We start from the raw sequence: 18,245 nt of genomic DNA, 5'->3' as shown, positions 1-18,245 counted from the left end.
TACGATAGAAAATAATACAAAGTAATAAAAACCACCTGTTATGGCGGCATTTTTTTGGAGAAATTTATCAAATAACCAAAAAAACACGAATTTAAAAGCAGATTTTTTCAAAAAGTATCATTTTTTATTATTTGTTGGCATTTCCTGAGTATTTTATGTATTTTTTTAGTATCGCCTGTTATTTAGCATTATTACTGTTTTTATTTTATCAGGATATATCTCTTAGTTTAAAAGTTATTACGTTTTCTTTAAAATAAGTAACTGGTAGAAAAAAAATCTATAAAACTAAAAAAAATTGACCTCTTTTTTTGACGATAAAAATAGGTCTTGTTTCATCTGTTTTCATATTTACACTTTAACGTGACTCACACTGTATCATACATAGTAACAGTCCCGTCACAGAAATTAAAATTCATCATTTCAATTTCTGAATTTCTGCCCGACTGGGAATCGAATCCGGGACCTCTCGGCATAGTAGTCCGTTCTGAACCACTACACCAAACCGACATGACAGGCTGACAGAATCGGGATATTATGCTATAAAGCAGATCTGGGCCCAGATTGCGCTAATTTGAAATATCTCCAATTCAATTGCAATTCATCTTCAGTGGCGCGCGAATCTCCCTGCATTTTCATTTCAGCAGAGGTACAATTTGGTATCACGGTAAAGTGCACGTGCTAACAAAGACGAAACAACAGATTGATGCACTTATGCCCACTGCACTACTTCCATTGCTCGTGTACAGCCACACATTTTGAACGGTTTGATATCATAATTACATTAATATAATTTGGCATAGTTGAATGTTTCTTGCATAATATTACTTTTATGGAATAACTGACTATGAATATGACTATGCCATAATGCTCTTAACATAACTAGCTTTCCGCCCGCGGCTTCGCCCGCGTGGAATTTTGTCTGTCACAGAAAAACTTTATCGCGCGCGTCCCTGTTTCAAAAACCGGGATAAAAACTATCCTATGTTCTTTCCCGGGACTCAAACTATCTCTATGCCAAATTTCATCAAAAACGGTTGCGAGGTTTAAGCGGGAAAGCGTAACAGACAGACAGACAGACAGACAGACAGACAGAGTTACTTTCGCATTTATAATATTAGTTGGGATTATGTTTTGATTTAAAGTGTCAAATAGGTTAAGGTGCAGCGGGGGTACCCCTAAGCCGCCTATTTAGTTTTATACATACATAAATGATTTCATATTTCATTAATCACATTTACCAAAATATGAGGTAACTATTAACAAAACCGGTAAAATTCATAATTTGCACATTTATCACATTTACCGTAACACATACAATGGCATTGGAACATCCCTTTCTATTTATTGATGTTGGCAGCCATGAAATATTTTTTATAAACGTTTCGATTAATGCAGCAAACTTTTAGGATTTGTTTGAATAAAGCACATAATAATTCTAATCGAATACTCGATTTTAACGTCGTCACAATCTAATCGTTGATAGATCTTTGTACAGAGGGTAGCTAATGAATAAATCGAAGCGTATTTGGGTATTTCGCCGAAACAGTAAATTTTCTGTGTCCAGGCAGGCGAACACATGTTTTTTTATATCTATCTGTATAAAACTATTTTTATGGGAAAGTTCATCAAAAGTTTTATTTGTTTTTGCTATTACAATAGCAGAAACTACAAATAAAACAGTAGAAAAACTTAATCAAAAGTCGTTTTTCTAATTTCCTTGTTCTGTCCATTACTGTTGTTTGCCAAAATGAAGGCACATTATAACAAATTGAAGCGTAATTTAATTCTAGTAGCACTCTCTTTACATTTGAGAAACGTTTGGCTATCGAAAAATAAAAACTTTAAATGTCAAATACTTATAGGAAGAAAATAAAGTGAAGTTAAGTTCTTGTCCAGGTCAAAAGTATAATTTCCCTGGGTCTTCTTTTCGACCATTATAGTAACGAAACGAAAAAACTTAGAATGTAACGCACTGCACCGTTACAACTCGGCCATTTCGTCCCAAGAGACCATCAAGGCAGGACAGTACATCGTTGATCAGTTTCGCGACAAATCGCGTAAGTAGGTCCCTCCTTGGGTTTTTGTTTACTAAAAAGTCAATTTCTTTGGGCGGTTTTTTGCAGCTAAACAATGGATTAATTTAAATGTTTATTTACACAAATGTAGTGTCTGTAGGGGTTAACCCATAATTTAAATAGTAAATGGATAAGGTAAATAGGTTTTTGTTTGTGGTGTCTTTTAGGCATAAATCTAATTTCTTTGGCCCTAATTTCCTTGTTTTCCGTGGCTTAAAATGGCCTAGGAAATTATAAAAGACCCTTTTTAATTAGGCTTAAAGTCAAATTTTTAGTATTTCTTTATTGGAATAAGTTTAAAATTTACATTTTAAGAAATGGGTATCAGAATAGATATAGCACAACTTGTTTTTAACTCTTAACACAATCTACTGCATTTATCTTCCTTAGTTGTGTAAAAACGTTATCATGATATAATATTCATTGGTATGTTTGCTTGCGAAGGTACACTAAAATGGGTCGAATTAAAAAAAAGCAAACCACAGAAGAAAACTTAGAGAAAACAATATTTATAATAATTTCCTTGGCTACCAAAAATTCATGACCTCATAACTTTGTTTCTAAAACGAATTATGACACCCCTTTTAGATACATTGGCTTAGTTTTTGCTTCTTAATGCAATGGGAAAATAAAAATGGTTAAAAAAAAAAATTTCGTGCCAAGGAAATTAGGCAAAATCGACCATTTTTGGCGAAATACCCATTTACAATGTCCGTCTGATCCAGACTCAATAAAAATTATAGTCGGTATTGAATTCGTAAACGTGAGTTTGAAAGTTTAATTTTCTATTTTCATCAAATTAATAGCCGACCTCAACGGCCTTCGTCGACCGTGTCCAACAAACAAACAACGGCAACAACCATAGGCAACAACCATGAACAACCAACAACACAACGAAAAAAACAAAAACCAAATAGGATTGAATCATGAAATTAATTATGATTAACGACACTGGGGGATTTTGATTATAAAACTATTGCTATTTTTTTAAAAATTCCTGTTTGCCACTGTATTTTATTTTATCAATTAATGAACTAATCGATTCTTGTTCATCCATCACTGCACTGCACACCACACACATATTTGTCTGTGGTATTAATTATGTATTATTATTGGACATCACTACTTTGGTGTTGTGTCTTTGGTTGTGTCTGTCTGATAGCCACCACAGATAGCCACAACAAGTTTTAATTTTAATAATTTTATTATAATTTCTCTTTCAACGAAAACGAGAAAGCTGGCGACTGGCGACGATGACTAATAATTGAAGAACGTACATTGTATAATTGCTACAAGTATAATTAGTGATTTGTTCAAAAATATAGTTCAAACAAAAGTTTTCAAGTGGAATGGTGTCGCCTTTGATTGGATTCAGACAGGTACCTAGTCGCCGGTTTGTGTTGTGGTCAATGATATTATATAAAAACAAAAGCAGATATGTTATAAGCGCTCGCGCTGTGAATACTCAAATACGTCCCAATTGGGACGTCTTGTGTTTAGTCTTCGTGTGGCCTGCGTCGTGCGCAATCGCGTGCGTACCACACCGTAAGTTCCTGTTCTTACCAAAATAAATAAAAAATGCCATCGTGTGTGTTTCGAAAGTGTACCAATTATGACTCTAAAGTAAACAAAATACAAGGGATCTCTTACCACATGTGATTATGCAAAATTATTTAGTATTTATATTTTCAATTATTTATGCAAACAATCAAGACGCCATGCGCCATGTTCAAGTTAAGAAAGAGAAAGCGATCTTGTTTTGACGTTAGAGCGATAAGGATGCGTGCGCTGCGGACATAGATTAGTTAGTGCAGAATCGTTAAAACTATAGCTATCTCTTTCATTTGCGTGCTATTTCGTATCTTTTGTTTCACTTATCAGTTACATTTGTCAATGTGTGCAATTTGGAATAGCTCGGCACGGATTCAAATCGTAATTTCTATGAACGTAACATATCTATAGTTCTTTAATATCATTGGTTGTGGTCCTTTTTGTTTTAATAGGTCATGAAGGAACTTATGATTAAGATGGTTTTAAAATTTCAGTGAATATGGCGGGGAAAGACGAAGACGATGTAATTTTGCAAACCTTTATGGTGAAAAGATCACAAAACAAAAAGTTGTTTACTCCTGTAAATTTTAAGGAGCGCTGGGTGGTGCTAAGACGTCGTTCACTTATCTACTATGACTCTGATAGTGAAGTAAGTAGATTCATTATATATTTATTAAAAAGTTCTTTGACCTAACCTTTTTTGCAAGGAGGCAGCACAGAAAGTATGTCTGGAGGCAGAGAAATATATTTTTTTTATTAACAAAGAACTTACAAGGTTTACTAGGCCTCCACCCCAAAGTCAATAATTTTGCCGCAGATTTAAGAACATAATAACGGATGATTTCATTTCTGAACATCCTCAATGGCATAAAAATATTGCCTAGTATAAAATTACCTATATTTCAGTTACTCGCTTCAGTTAGTCTAATATTATTTGTTACCGTTTATGCAAGATAGTCTGATATTGTATCTTGTAAGTTTCCTCATTAGCCCCTAGTCATGCTTACTTTAAATAATTATTTACCAAGTTAAAAACTTAAATAACATTCATTCATGCATGTTATTTAAGTTTGTTGGATCAAATCTGTAGTTTCTTTCTAATAACGCAGCAGTTGAGTTGTTGAGGATCAACATTGATAGATTCTTTATAGAATTTTTATAGGTTTATTATTTATTTATTTTATTTATTTATTTAAAACAAGTTACATAGCATTTCCAAATATTAATGATAACTATTGACGGTGTCACAAAAACCAGTTTTGGTTTTACTGTGCACCGCTGATTCAACATCAGACTCAATCATTCAGAGCATGAAGTTAAATAAAATCGAATAGGTGATGGATCTATAGATCACAATGATAAAGAAATGTCTGTAAGGGCTACACCTTTTGAAATAGTCTCATGATGACCATGTTATTTTCAACCATTCAAAATTTTCAACTTCTTTCAATGAAATATTATTTTCAATGCAACTGGTTTGATCTTTTGAGATTGTCTTATCTTCCAATTTATGAGAGACATACTTACAATTTTTATGTCTCATCATGAACAAAAGTTTGGCCTGATCAAATAATAATGTAAACATTATTTTGAAATGATTTACTGATTGTAGTTTTATTTTATTGAATAAAATGAATAAAATAAATATGGGGAAAACACATTTTTAAAAATTCTTGATAAATTTGATGCTTATTGCATGCTAATTACATGTAATTATATTATAATTTATTATGATGTTATTAATAGATGGTTTTCCCATTTATTTATCTCATACAATAAATATTTGCCCCTTTATCCCCTTGAACTTGATCCTAGGATATTCTTTGACAATAACTGAAGGCCATATTTGCTTATAATTGCCCACATAAAAGGAAAGACTCATTAGATCAACAATAGGTACCTACCTACTATCAATAGGAAAATTAATTTGGTATTCTCATTTTGTATTGTATATTTGCATGCTATCAAGGAGCAACAGTAATAATTATATAAAAGGTAAGTGTTTTGTCCTATACCTTTTTTTGGAGCATCCCAGTATGCAAAATGTCAGTTTTTAAAAGTAAAGAATCAGACTACAGCGACGAAAACATTTGATGCGACGCGTAACTTATCTACACGACTGTAAATAATAAAAATTACTCACGCTTTCTTTAACGGCATATTTGAGGGCACGTTAAGGTGACAAACATACATTAAAATGACATTCGAGAGTGAGATTCATTGATATGTAGATTATACTAAAACCATGAAACCATTCTTTTAGTCTAATTATGTGTAAAATACTGCTATTTTGTTATTTGCGAGTAATTCGCGTATTCTTCGTTGATTGAAATAATTCTAAAATCGAAGAATTACCTAAATCTGAATCAGTTTTAGCTTTCATTTGTGTCATGTTAAAAGTTTCTTTACTAGTTTTTAGAATCCCAGACTAAGTTGATATTAATTGTTAATCGCATTTTTATGTCGCTTATCTATCGGAAACTTTATCGAATTTAAAACCTACTTATTTATCAGAGGTCCCACAAACGTCCTGTTCAAAAACACAATAGAATTATGGCGTAGTAATTGTCCGCCTGTTCAACCAAGTGGAATAATTGTAAATTCAAAGTAGATTTATCTCGCTCCTTCGAAAGTGGTCCTGCTACTTAGTTCCCATGACGTGCGTCATTCATTCATGACTCATGGTTTGTAGGACTCTTTCTTGAAAAATATTGGATGATTCGATAAACTACTATTTGAGCTTTGTAAAAGCATCTCCGAAATAATTTTCTGTCGTTATAATAAAGAATCGTTTCGAAACCATCCTAACGAACAAATAGCTTTAGGGTTTGGTTTAATAATCAGCATAATGTTCTAGTTTTGCGGATGTCTATGAATGAGTATTGGTGATCGCTCATCATCAGTTGACACCACAAAATAATAAGAACCTGCACGCCATTGAAAGTGTCGGTTTTTAGGGGAACGACGTCCTTTGATCAATACAGATCGATGACTTGCATTTTTCTTATCTCCACCTGTGAGATAACATCTAGGTGGCGTACGAGGGCTGTGCCTGGGCTAACAAGAAACGTTAGACGTTCGTACTTGATTAATGTAGGGGCTAGGGGGTGATGTGAGGGTGGGCGGCGCATGCGCGAGCAGGGTGTGTCTGCCGCGCGGCGCGCCCGGCGGCGCCAGTTCCGCACCGCCGCCGGCCGCCGACCCTTCGCACCTCGCATCGCCACTGGTAATTACAAACCAATCATACTTTTATCACTTAAAATCTCACCCACAACAATCGCATTCCTCTCAACCAAACCCGCACTCACCTTACCCACCAACTCGTCATTTTCGCCTCTACAAGGCATCGAACTCGAACACTACGTGCGTCTTCCATTTTCAGTCACCACCTACGCAAAACGACTATGGATGAGGTCTCAAATGGATTCGGCATTTGAGTTTCTGATTGATCCGTTTTCGTAAATCGTTGTGAATGATTTATCTATTATTCGTAAATCGTTGTGAATGATTTATCTATTATTCGAGTGGCTCGTTATCTCGTATCTCGTTATTTAGGATTTTTTAATGCAACAATACATTTATCGGAACATTTTATTGTGGCTTAATTCATTAGTGATCGTTCTACGAAATTAATAGACGAGAAAATCTATCCATAAATCTTTCGTCGCTCCTAAATCTTTTGTTTTTATTTTCGGTAAAGTTAAAAATATCAGCGACTTATCACCGCTAGCAAAAACTATTACTATGATATTAACACCAATAAATAAAAATAAAAACAGTGCTCACACTTAGTGAAAATTAAAAACTATCCACATGAAAGTGTAGAACTGTTGAAACAACAAAATAAAATATTCCGTTCCGGCATCTCGTATTGTACCCTCCGCAATCACTCGAACAATAGAGGGCGAGCAACCCTCGCTCTAATGTATGTGTAGTCATGCCTTCGTGTGGTCCCTTGTTATGTGAGCAATTTTAATGGAGAGCTCTCTACGCTACGTGTGGTAATTGTTTGAAAAAGGCGCACTCCGCCCGCGACTCTTGGTTATCCGCTGTTGTTTCAGCCATTTTTTTACCCGCCTATGGAAGTCAAAACGACTGAGGATACAAATACCAAGTCCCTAGTCCTATTCTACTTTTTCTTCTTTTGTTTATGGCCAGATATGGGATATTGTTTCACATTTCCACCTCACCTCTGAATTCCGCCAAAGTCACGCGCCTAGACGTTAGTTAGGCTGGCACGCACGAGTATAAGATTAATTATTACCAAACCAATCGAGACTAATTACATTTACTTCAAAGTTGTATAGTCTATAATTATTACTAAGGAGAAGCCGAAAGTTTCTCATTAACATCGAATAAACAGTTAAATTCAATCACGAATCTGACGGGAGATGATTGGATTGGAAAAAATCCTGAAATGGTAGAGACAGTCAGGTGTATTCATTCAGTCTGCATAGATTTCATTCTTAATTTTTGCTATTACAAGTTAAACTAGTGCTTCTTAACATTGTGTGGTCTGCTTCTTTTTGTAACTTACTAATTAGATACTAATGTGATAGATCAATAAGTTTGCCTTTTTGTGCCATTTTAATTAATTCGGTAGCGAAAACCGGCGCGTTAATATTAGCTTCTAAAGCCTACGGTATCACGTTAATGTTTGGTGATGGCACTTATGTCCGTAATTGGTGTCGTATGGCTGAACATATTTACTGTTGGCGCTTGGCCAAGTATCCGTTCCTCTTATCGCAACATGTCAAACGACAGATTATGTAGTACAGTGATATCGTGTTACCATATTAAATTCATTTATTAAATTGCTTATTATTTTCTCGATCAGTTAAATTAATTTTCTTTAAACTTTCACACACTTAAGTCTAAAGCAACTAAAGCCTTAAACTAAGCATAACTTGTAGTACGACCGGACCAGGGTCTAGTTTACGGATAAACATAAGTAAACTGTGTACCTACCATATCCATTACTTCGGGTATACTTTCTCGTGTCCATAGAGATCGCAAGTACCTATTTGCACCCTGCGGAATCGAATCTTGCGTTGGCCTAGTCCGCGAACCGTTAAGGTGTTTCTCCGATTTTAGGAATATCGTATTTATCATCCTTTAATGAGTATAATTGAAAATATAGAGCCCTTCTTTTGTATTTATCATCACTTCTGTGATTGACATTCTTTCAGGCGCAATTCCTTTTTAAACGAAAAAAAATTACTCCAGTTGCTTCCAACTTCTTATTATAAGTTTTCTTTTGTAATTTAAATTTTCCTTTTTTTGTAAAGCAATAAACGATTTTTTATTTTATTTATTTTTATTTTTTTACTCTTCATGGTTAAACAACCATTTATTCTTGTTACTAATGATTTTGTCTATTAGATATGAAAAGGAGATATTTTTCTGGCTTTTGCGCGCTAATGAAAATTCCTAAAATCAATTTAGGTCGGAGTGGTTACGTAAGTAAACCTCTTAAGAAGATTTGATGCTCTCTCAAAGGTTCGGTGAGATGAGGTAAACTCTTTATCTTAATTAAAGTTGGATTCACAATTTGAGTCTCTTCGTCTACGTCTACGTCGACGCAATCAAACAGTTTCCAACCTAACTCTACATGTCTCTATTTTATACATCGTTTCAAAAGTACCTACTCTGTGATGTTAGGTACGTTAATTTAAAGGGAACTTCTATTTAGGTGTTACCTATTTAGCTTCGTACACATACCTAATCACGGAGACAGATTCAGTAATAATCATGCCCAATTTACATAATCATCTTTATTGCCGAATAATTTGCAAGTACCTAATCCATTAGTAGCGCCGTTTATTTCTAAATGTATCGCTATTGGCAATAGCGTTAAATATAATGCCTTGCATTCTAAAAGAATTTCCATCCCGACGATAAATTGCTTGTTAAAATGGTACCTTTTATAGAGGTACTTTAAAAATGTGCCAAGTTCTATCAGAATAGGTACGTCGTTTGACCTAAATAGCGTTAAATGGTTTTTATGCATCAGCGCACTCGAACTGTGGGACTGCATCTGCAAAATGTTCGGGAGCTGACTCCAGCCTCGGAATTCAATTTGCGGGAATTGTAGCGTGAACTAAGGATACTTTTTGTTTCCACTGTGATGATTAATTACTCGCCTGGCTTTGCGGCTCTATAGTCCAGTAGAATTAGCTTTTAAATCGGAAATAATTCCTACAAAAGATTTTATTGTTTTAATGGCTTCATTGGTTGCCCATTAAGACTCTCCTAAGTTTTCGACTTCGACTGAGTTGTGCTTAAGTGGTGGGGGCCCCTGAAATAGGCTTTTTTTCGGTTTTCCGGTTATACCGCGTAAAGGACTTACCCTATCAAAAAGTGGTCTTCATGACGGTTGAAGGGCACTTAATCCTGCATTGAATAAGACCAAATTCATATGTTTTGGACAAACCGTTCTCGCGCTAAAGTTCGGCAAAGTAGAAAATATACGTATAATTAATGACCCTCTCCACGTCCAATGGTTTGTTACCCACAGGCTTCCAAGTCTTGAAAAGGGCCACCTCAACCAGTGTAACATTATCAAGGCTTACGAGCTTGATGCGCCTATCCTTGTTCGTCCCAGCCGTTCCTTAATTGCGGTTGCTGCACCTCTTCCTGGCACTCACCTGAACGACTCTGTGTTACCTACTGTGGCTGCCCCTCTTCCTTGTATTCTCCTGCATGACTACGTTGACTAGCCGTATGCCTGGTCTAAGGTTCGACGCCAAAAATCAGCAACAACAAGTTCATATTAAAACGCTGAAGAGTTTTTTGTTTGTTTGTTTGAACGCGCTAATCTTAAGAATTACTAGTTTGATTGAAATCATTATTTTTGTGTTGAATAGCTCATACATTGACGAAGGCTATAGGATATATACAATCACTCTACGACTAATAGAGGCGAAGCAGTAAAGAAAAATGTTGCAAGCACGGGAAATAGTATTTAAACTATTATCACTCGTACGAAGTAGATTTTGTGGCGTCGAACCTTGGACCAGGCATATGGCTAAGCAATGAAATCGTACAGGAGGGTACAAGGAAGAGGGGCAGCCACATTAGGTAACACAGAGTCGTTCAGGAGAGTGCCAGGAAGAGGTGCAGCAACCGCAGTTAAGGAACGGCTGGGACGAACAAGGATAAGCGAATCAAACTCGTGAGCCTTGTTAGGCTTACACTGGTTAAGGCGACCCTTTACAAGGCTTGGAAGCATGTGGGTAACAAGCCATTGGACGTGGAGAGGGTCATTAATTATACGTATATTTTCTACTTTGCCGAACTTTAGCGCGAGAACGGTTTGTCCAAAACATATGAATTTGGTCTTATTCAATGCAGGATTAAGTGCCCTTTAACCGTCATGAAGACCACTTTTCGATAGGGTAAGTCCTTTACGCGGTATAACCGGAAAACCGAAAAAACGCCCCTTTCGGGGGCCTCCACCACTTAAGCACAACTCCGTCGAAGTCGAAAACTTAGGAGAGTCTTAATGGGCAACCAATGAAGCCATTAAAGCAAAAAAATCTTTTGTAGGAATTATTTCCGATTTAATCAATTTTTGTGTTTAATTCTACTGGCCTACTAGGAGAATAATTACCTGGCGTTATAAGTAGAACAGAATTCTGTTGGTTTTAATTTTGTTACTCTGATGGTTGCAATTTTCATGTGCCCATTTACATACAGTACCTAATTTAAACGATACAGTTTTTGGAAGCGTAACGAAACATTTTGGAATTTTCCATTCAATACATTTGGGGAAAGATCTTTTCTATTTCTTACCGTGTCTGGAAAGTTTTAAGAGGACCAATAGAATTTGAAATGTTTGCCTCAGACTAAGTTTTAATATCTTGTATCTTACTTTAGGCCATTCCAAAAGGTTTTGAACGTGTTTTGACTTGAAAAAAAAAAACACCTGATTCTTGAAGAACCTGAGCCCACGAACTTTTGTTTGTTATTTTATCTTTAAATAAAATTACTTTATCGTTTACGTAAATCTATTTAGATTCAATTTATTGACAGATATCACAGCGATTCGATTAAGTGCGATATATTTTTGAATAATCATAAGATAATTATAATCGTCGTATAAATAGATATGCATTATGCACATTTAGAGACTTCCCATATAGCACAAACAATCTGATGAGAACAGGGGAGGGGAGTTAAAATGTCAGCTAAACAAAATTGCAGTTACAACGAGGTGTAATTGGCTAAGTGTTTTGTAGAGGCGCAGAGAGCGCGGGCGCATCGCAACGGACGCGATCCATACGGTGGAGCAGGCGCAACTCGGCGAGCTGAGCAAACAGCTGCCCGACGGCATTGGAGACAACTCAGCTTATAGATACCCTTTTCAGGTAATTAAACATTTTTTAAATTAATATTACCTTAGATTAATAAAGCCTAGATGGCGGTATAGCGCAAGAAAAGTGAGGCACTTCAAATTAGACCAAAATGCTTAGGCTGGCATCACCTTAACTTTAACCGTAACTACAACTTTAGAGTGTTTTTGGAGTTTGACAGATTTGCCGTTTGTCAAGGTTAAAGTAATATGCTGAAACCCAGGGCTAGTTTTTCCATCTGTCCTGACATTTGACAAAGTCATGTCCCCCTTAGTACAAAAAGCTAAACTCGCGCGTTGATCAGTACTTAGGCACTCTGATTTTTGCCTCACTTTAGTTAGAGGAACCGCTTGACGACGACCATCCATCTAGACTTTATTAATCTAAGCACTATACTTACATTTTCCACACACAGAATCACGTAATTACATAAACCCTTAACTAGAAAAATCTCCGAAACGAAACAATTACCCGTACTTCACGGTTGATTTTTGTATTTTTATACACAATTATTCGCGATTTATTCAATCAGTGTGAATGTGCGTGTTCATATGACAGATTGTGCGCAGGTGGGCTACTCTGAACAGAACACAGACTACACCTTGTACCTTATAGTTGGAGACCACTCAGTGCGCCTACATTGGATTCACGCCATAAGGAGTGGTGAGTATTTTTCCATGACATAGTTTTTGTGTCATCTTCTATTTTTTTATGTTTCTTGAAGTTACTAATAACGACTTCTGACGTTAACATACTTATCTTATAATGATTCTAGATTCTTATCAATAGGTAATAATCACCATACTGTTCCGTAATGTCTTTTTACTTCACTTTATTACTTCACTTTATTTCCAAGTCCATAAATGCCCTTCAAAGTACCTCTAACAGTCAAGAAAAATTTTCTAAGAACGTTTTACCAGACCGTAACTTTTAATATTTTTGCCTTTATGTTATTATCCCTTCAAAATCATCTTTAATAGGTATGTAGAACTTGACAGCGTGATTGATAGAGCTCTTCAAGTTTTTGCAAATGCAATAAACTATAAGACGACATAATTGATATGTTCATTAAATATCAGAAAACAAGTTATAAAAACATTAGTTTCATTGAATGCAAAGTGCAGATCAACCAGTATTGCACATTAATGGCACAATTAACATAAACGTATTAGTATTTCCATTTTGCAAACGCTATTATGTTGATGTGAAGAACACGCTATTATGTTGATGTAAGATTTATTGTTTTTCTGATCTTGAATAAAAATAATATTAAATAATGTAGAACAATCAGACTTTCAAACGGTACCATGTAAATTACACAATTATGTAGTACTTGTAACTTACGCATAAGAAAATTCAAAACATATTTTTTTCACGGGAATAACTTACCTCGATGATTTACTGAAAAAAAAATCTTGTATTAGTTAAAATTGCTCCTATTGCAACTATAAGATATTACAGTGCTTACGTTAACGTGTTATCGACTTTACATACTATTTTCGTGAGTTCATCTTAAAATCGCGTGTTACACCTAACGAACATTTGAATATTCGCGTGACTTACTGCACTACTAACATAGTACTCGTATTTGTACAAGGACGTAGATCTCCTAACCACATAAGCGATAGAACGCATTTGTTTGTTGCTTTATCGTTATTGGCCCTTGTATGAAAATACTGAAAATCTTTGATGTAAAATGTGGTGTTAAAGTAAGACTGATGTCAAGATGTCAGACAACTACGCCGTATCAACCGCTGATGGGATTTATTGAAAGACTTATTTAGTTGGGATCATGTCTAGTAGTGGGGTCTAGCCAGTCTCAAGATCTAGTTCATTAATCGTAATAAAAATAATAAAATGTATTGCAATTTTGTTGTTAGGAACAGGCGATCAAATAAGGTAGAGCAGATTAAAAACCGGTCTTTAGTTTTCAAGTGCATAAACAAACATTTTAAATATGAGTACATTTTTGGACTCCACCGGTCTAAATGATATCTATTCTAGGAATCACACATGTGTTTTTTTATGTGCATTCGGTATTTGCCCTTGCTATACACGTTAACCTCAGATATAGGTAGGTAGTAGCTTGTTGACGGTTGTAACAATTAACCTATAAACTGGAAACAGATTGCTAATTAATTGACAAGCTGGTATTGTCGACCATTGCCCGGTGATATTTAGAAGAATAAGTTTTGGCTTAATTGGTACGTCATGTTTAGGGTCCAATGTCCAATTTTTAATGACTGCTTAATGGCTCTATCAAAAAATACTTCCATTTTTAGTAACCCGTCTTAAACCTTTGGCCTACACGCTGACGCGATCATGGCGGTACATTTGAATTTTACATGCATTTCAATTTAACATCCGTTGCCTCCGAATATACGATGATACATAAACTTTTGTAACATTTTCATACGTTACGGGTCAAGTTGTACAAAAAAATGCTGCTGTCGCGCCGGCTGCTGTGTGCCAAAGCCATAAAACCTTGTTTTGTTGTATGTATATCATTTCCTGCGTACTCCGATCCTTGAAGCCCCCGTTGACCCTTTGGTTATTCTACGATCGGGGTGTTCAGAGAATCACCCATTTTTCTTAAGGTTAAAGCCTGGTCCGTGAGCACGTAGAATTTTGTCCAATGACCCCAAGCTACCCATCCTTATCACTCGCGCGTAATTATATTGCTGTCGCGACTGTGCGACGGGCGCCCGCAGTGAGTGTGGACCAGGCTTTACCAGCAGTTACAGCTGTGTTTCTGTCACACAGTGTGCGTGTACAAAGTGCGGCGGTCGCGATACCACCCGGGCGCGTGGTGCGCTCGGCGCTGGGCGTGTTGCGACGCGGAGCGCCGGTCCGCGCCGGGTTGCCAGCTCGCCGCCGACTGGCCCCTGCCCGAGCCGCAGATCGAACTGCTGGTGCAGGAGAAGAAGCCCCTTATCGACGTTACATGTAAGTGACACATAGATTACCTTTGGCTAACAGCAGGTTCATGGTTTGACGGAGAGTGCAGCGTTGCCAGCTCGCCGCCGACTGGCCCCTGCCTGAGCCGCAGATCGAACTGCTGGTGCAGGAGAAGAAGCCGCTTAACGACGTTACATGTAAGTCCAACAGCGCTCAACTTTAGCTAGGTCAATAGGTTTGATGGAGAGAGCAAGGTTGCCAGCTCGCCGCCGACTGGCCCCTGCCCGAGCCGCAGATAGAACTGCTGGTGCAGGAAAAGAAGCCCCTTAACTACGTACATCTAAGTCCAACAGCGCTCAACTTTAGCTAGGTCAACAGGTTTGATGGAGAGGGCAAGGTTGCCAGCTCGCCACCGACTGGCCGCTGCCCGAGCCGCAGATCGAACTGCTGGTGCAGGAGAAGAAGCCCCTCAACGACGTTACATGTGAGTAATAAATCGTTAAACTAGCCAAGCCAATAAGTTCATCATTTGATGAAGAGGGCAAGGTTACCAGCTCGTCGATGACTGGACTTATCCGAACCACAGATAGAACTGCTGGTGCAGAAGAACAAGTCCCTCAACGGCGTTATGTGTAAGTGCTAGTTCGCTAAGTAGTACAGGTCAGCAGGTTCTGAAATTGATGGAGAGGGCAAGGTTGCCAGCTCGTCGACGACTGGTCTAATCCGAGTCACAGATAGAACTGCTGGTCCAGGAAGAACGCTTCTAGTAAAACCGTACCTTTACCTTCTCGTAAAATTGAACGGCCACCGTGTTTAACTGTCAAACTTTATGTAATGTAATCGTATTTGTTAGAGAGTCGAACTCAAAATATGTTTACGGTTTTCCTATGAAACATATTTACCACATGACCAGTCCTCGCTAAAATCACTAAAGGAGTGCGGGTCGTGTCCGTATGTGGCCACTGACATCCCGTACCTATATCTATTGAATAAATATCTTCGAACTAATCACAGGTAGAGTAGTACAGAGCAAAATATAAAAAATAATTTTCCCAGCTATAGTTTCTTATGTCCGTATTCACAAATAGTAGGGAATTTAGTGCAAGAACCCCTCCACTTTGGTATAGAAGGCTCATTTTTGCAACAGTGGTTCTTTGGCTGCTCCTGAGTAGATTTCCGTCGGTAGACATCGGGAGCCCCCCCTGTGGTAGCAGGGGGAGGGGGGGCAAGTTTCCTTCCGCCGCGCTTCACTTTAAGGCCCATATCTTCAAAACTATGGGTATTAGGGCAAGTGTGGTATCATTTTCGGATAATTAAAGGATGGCGAATTCATTTCTAGAACAAACTTTTTGCCTTTTCATACAAAAAAATTGAAATATTGAGTAAAATTCACTAAAACCAAAAAGTATTTTTTTAAATAAACGTCGTTCACTTTTAAACCACTGGAGATAATCTAATAAAAAAAATATGACCTGAAAGCTACATTTATCAGGATTATAAAAATATAGCATTGTATGGTACTTTTTTCGCAAAAAGTAGGTGAAAAAATTTTTTTCTTCAGGACACAGCGGGCGAATTTTATTGCGCATCGGAAAAAAATATTTATTTTATCCATGAATTCATACTATTTGGTTCATAAGCAAGCAAGAATTATTATTTTCGAATTTATTTAGAGTTGCTGGCATATCAATCTACCATGATTTGTATTTTTTCGTCAATTGATTTTGAACTCTATGTGTGAGACGTAAGGTTGAAAATAGCTTAAATACAATTTAATATTGAAAATATCATAAGAAGAAAGCACTAAATAAAGAACTTTAATTTGTCTAAACGTCTTAATGATTATTATTATTTTAATTAACACTTTTATTTCTACATACTATTGTACCAGTGATTTAACGGAAAGGTAAGTGTGAGGAAAATGAGGTTTCACAATCATAGTACGGGAGCTACGGGCAAACCGGTCCATGTAGGCTCCATCTTGCTATCGGCTCTGGTCCACCCCCAACCAGTCGGGTAAAGGGAAGACTGAGTCGGTTGCTTGCAACTAATCCTATACGCGAACCCCTTGGATTGATCTAATAAGTAAGTGGATAGATCTTGAACAAGGGACGACTAGAAAAGAGGACCAAAATCCCAACAGAACAGCCTAATCTGGTTTACTGATAGCTCAAAGATGCAGTAGCGGCGTAGAGGGGGGGGGGGGGGGTGCCAAGCATCAGAGGGTGACACATGTCGCACAGATTAGTACTCACTGGCGCATCTGCATAGCAAATCTGCGGTCTATGTCATTGTCTTTCAATCTTGGAATCGGTAGGTAACCCCAAAATCGTGGGGGTTACCAGGGGGTGCCTTAGGACTTACGCCGCCACTGTAAAGATGGCCTTGGGAACGGGAACGGGCGTTTACTGTAAACACTTCGAACATAGTGAACGCTTAAGGAGGTTTGCTACAGTGTTTCAAGCTGAATTCTACGCTATAATATGTGTGCACTAAAGAACAGGGGTGTAAGAAACGCAATATTTACATCCTGATCCACAGCCAGGCAGCACTCAAACAAAAACCATCGCCTCAGTGAAGGTTGAGTCTAGAATTATTCTAGATGCAATCTTAAAGATGAATAAACTCGGAAGGCATGAAAGTGTCCCTGATGTGGGATACCTAGACTACACGGACTACACGGATCAAATGCAATGGGAGAGCCGACAGTCTAGCGAAACTAGGGTCAGAGGCGATACCTATTGGGTCAGAACTGATAGGTACTTATTTTTATCTAACGGCATACCTCATGGCCATAATATGGCCATATCCAAGAAAGCTCCAACAATATAAGATAAGCCTCTCCAAATCATTCCTAAAGGGAAATACAGGGTCATGGAGAAAACTCATTAAGCGGAAATAAAAGGTACGTAACTAAGCCCAAGCAATTACTGGTACGCAAACTGGGCATTATGGAACGAACCACATGTCCCACAAAATGGGCCTAACAACAGAAGACAGCTCTCGAGCATGTGGAATACATGTGGGGTCCATGAATCAACACTGTAAGGATGGGTCTGCTTGGGTCAGCATATCCGGCATCAGAAGACTTAGATGGCTTTCACTCAGACGCTTAATAATTCACCTAATGGATAGGATTCTAGGATTGGATGATAGGGAATAAAAAAATGGAGCATAAAGATCCTAATCATCCTAATGGGTCGCTGTGGACTACGCTTAGACCTAGCTTAGTTTAGGCCCTACATAAGATAACCCAGACAGCAGCAGCAGCTTTGTATCAGCCTTGGCTACTGGCAGTATATCAAGGGATTCGCGAATAGGATCAGGTGCAAGCAACCGACTCGAGTCTTCCCTTTACCCGACTGGT

General features: G+C 37.4%; 2 protein-coding genes across 4 annotated transcripts in view; one reads left to right on the top strand and one right to left on the bottom strand.

Moving 5' to 3' along the window:
• Positions 1–3,251: 3,251 nt before the first annotated feature.
• LOC135073190 (tyrosine-protein kinase Btk) overlaps positions 3,252–18,245 on the top strand; it is a 35,292-nt gene continuing 20,298 nt past the window's right edge. For 2 of the 3 annotated variants that reach the window (XM_063967265.1, XM_063967264.1), the window contains exons 1-5: positions 3,252–3,454; positions 4,121–4,275; positions 11,867–11,995; positions 12,550–12,643; positions 14,744–14,926. In XM_063967265.1, coding sequence (XP_063823335.1) covers positions 4,126–4,275; positions 11,867–11,995; positions 12,550–12,643; positions 14,744–14,926 — 556 coding nt within the window. In that variant the 5' untranslated portion in view covers positions 3,252–3,454; positions 4,121–4,125. Of the gene's footprint in view, positions 3,455–4,120; positions 4,276–11,866; positions 11,996–12,549; positions 12,644–14,743; positions 14,927–15,340; positions 15,363–18,245 lie in introns of those variants that run through there. The other variant, XM_063967268.1, reaches the window with a different exon arrangement.
• The window catches only part of LOC135073191 (beta-1,4-mannosyltransferase egh), a 332,203-nt gene continuing 325,075 nt past the window's right edge, over positions 11,118–18,245 (bottom strand). The window contains exon 4 of the transcript XR_010257592.1: positions 11,118–11,222. The gene's annotated coding sequence lies outside the window, so the exon portion shown is untranslated. The remainder of the gene's footprint in view (positions 11,223–18,245) is intronic.

Source organism: Ostrinia nubilalis, chromosome 7 (genome assembly GCF_963855985.1).
Source record: "Ostrinia nubilalis chromosome 7, ilOstNubi1.1, whole genome shotgun sequence".
Taxonomy (NCBI): Eukaryota; Metazoa; Arthropoda; class Insecta; order Lepidoptera; family Crambidae; genus Ostrinia; species Ostrinia nubilalis.
This window is presented reverse-complemented; position numbering and strand designations above follow the sequence as displayed.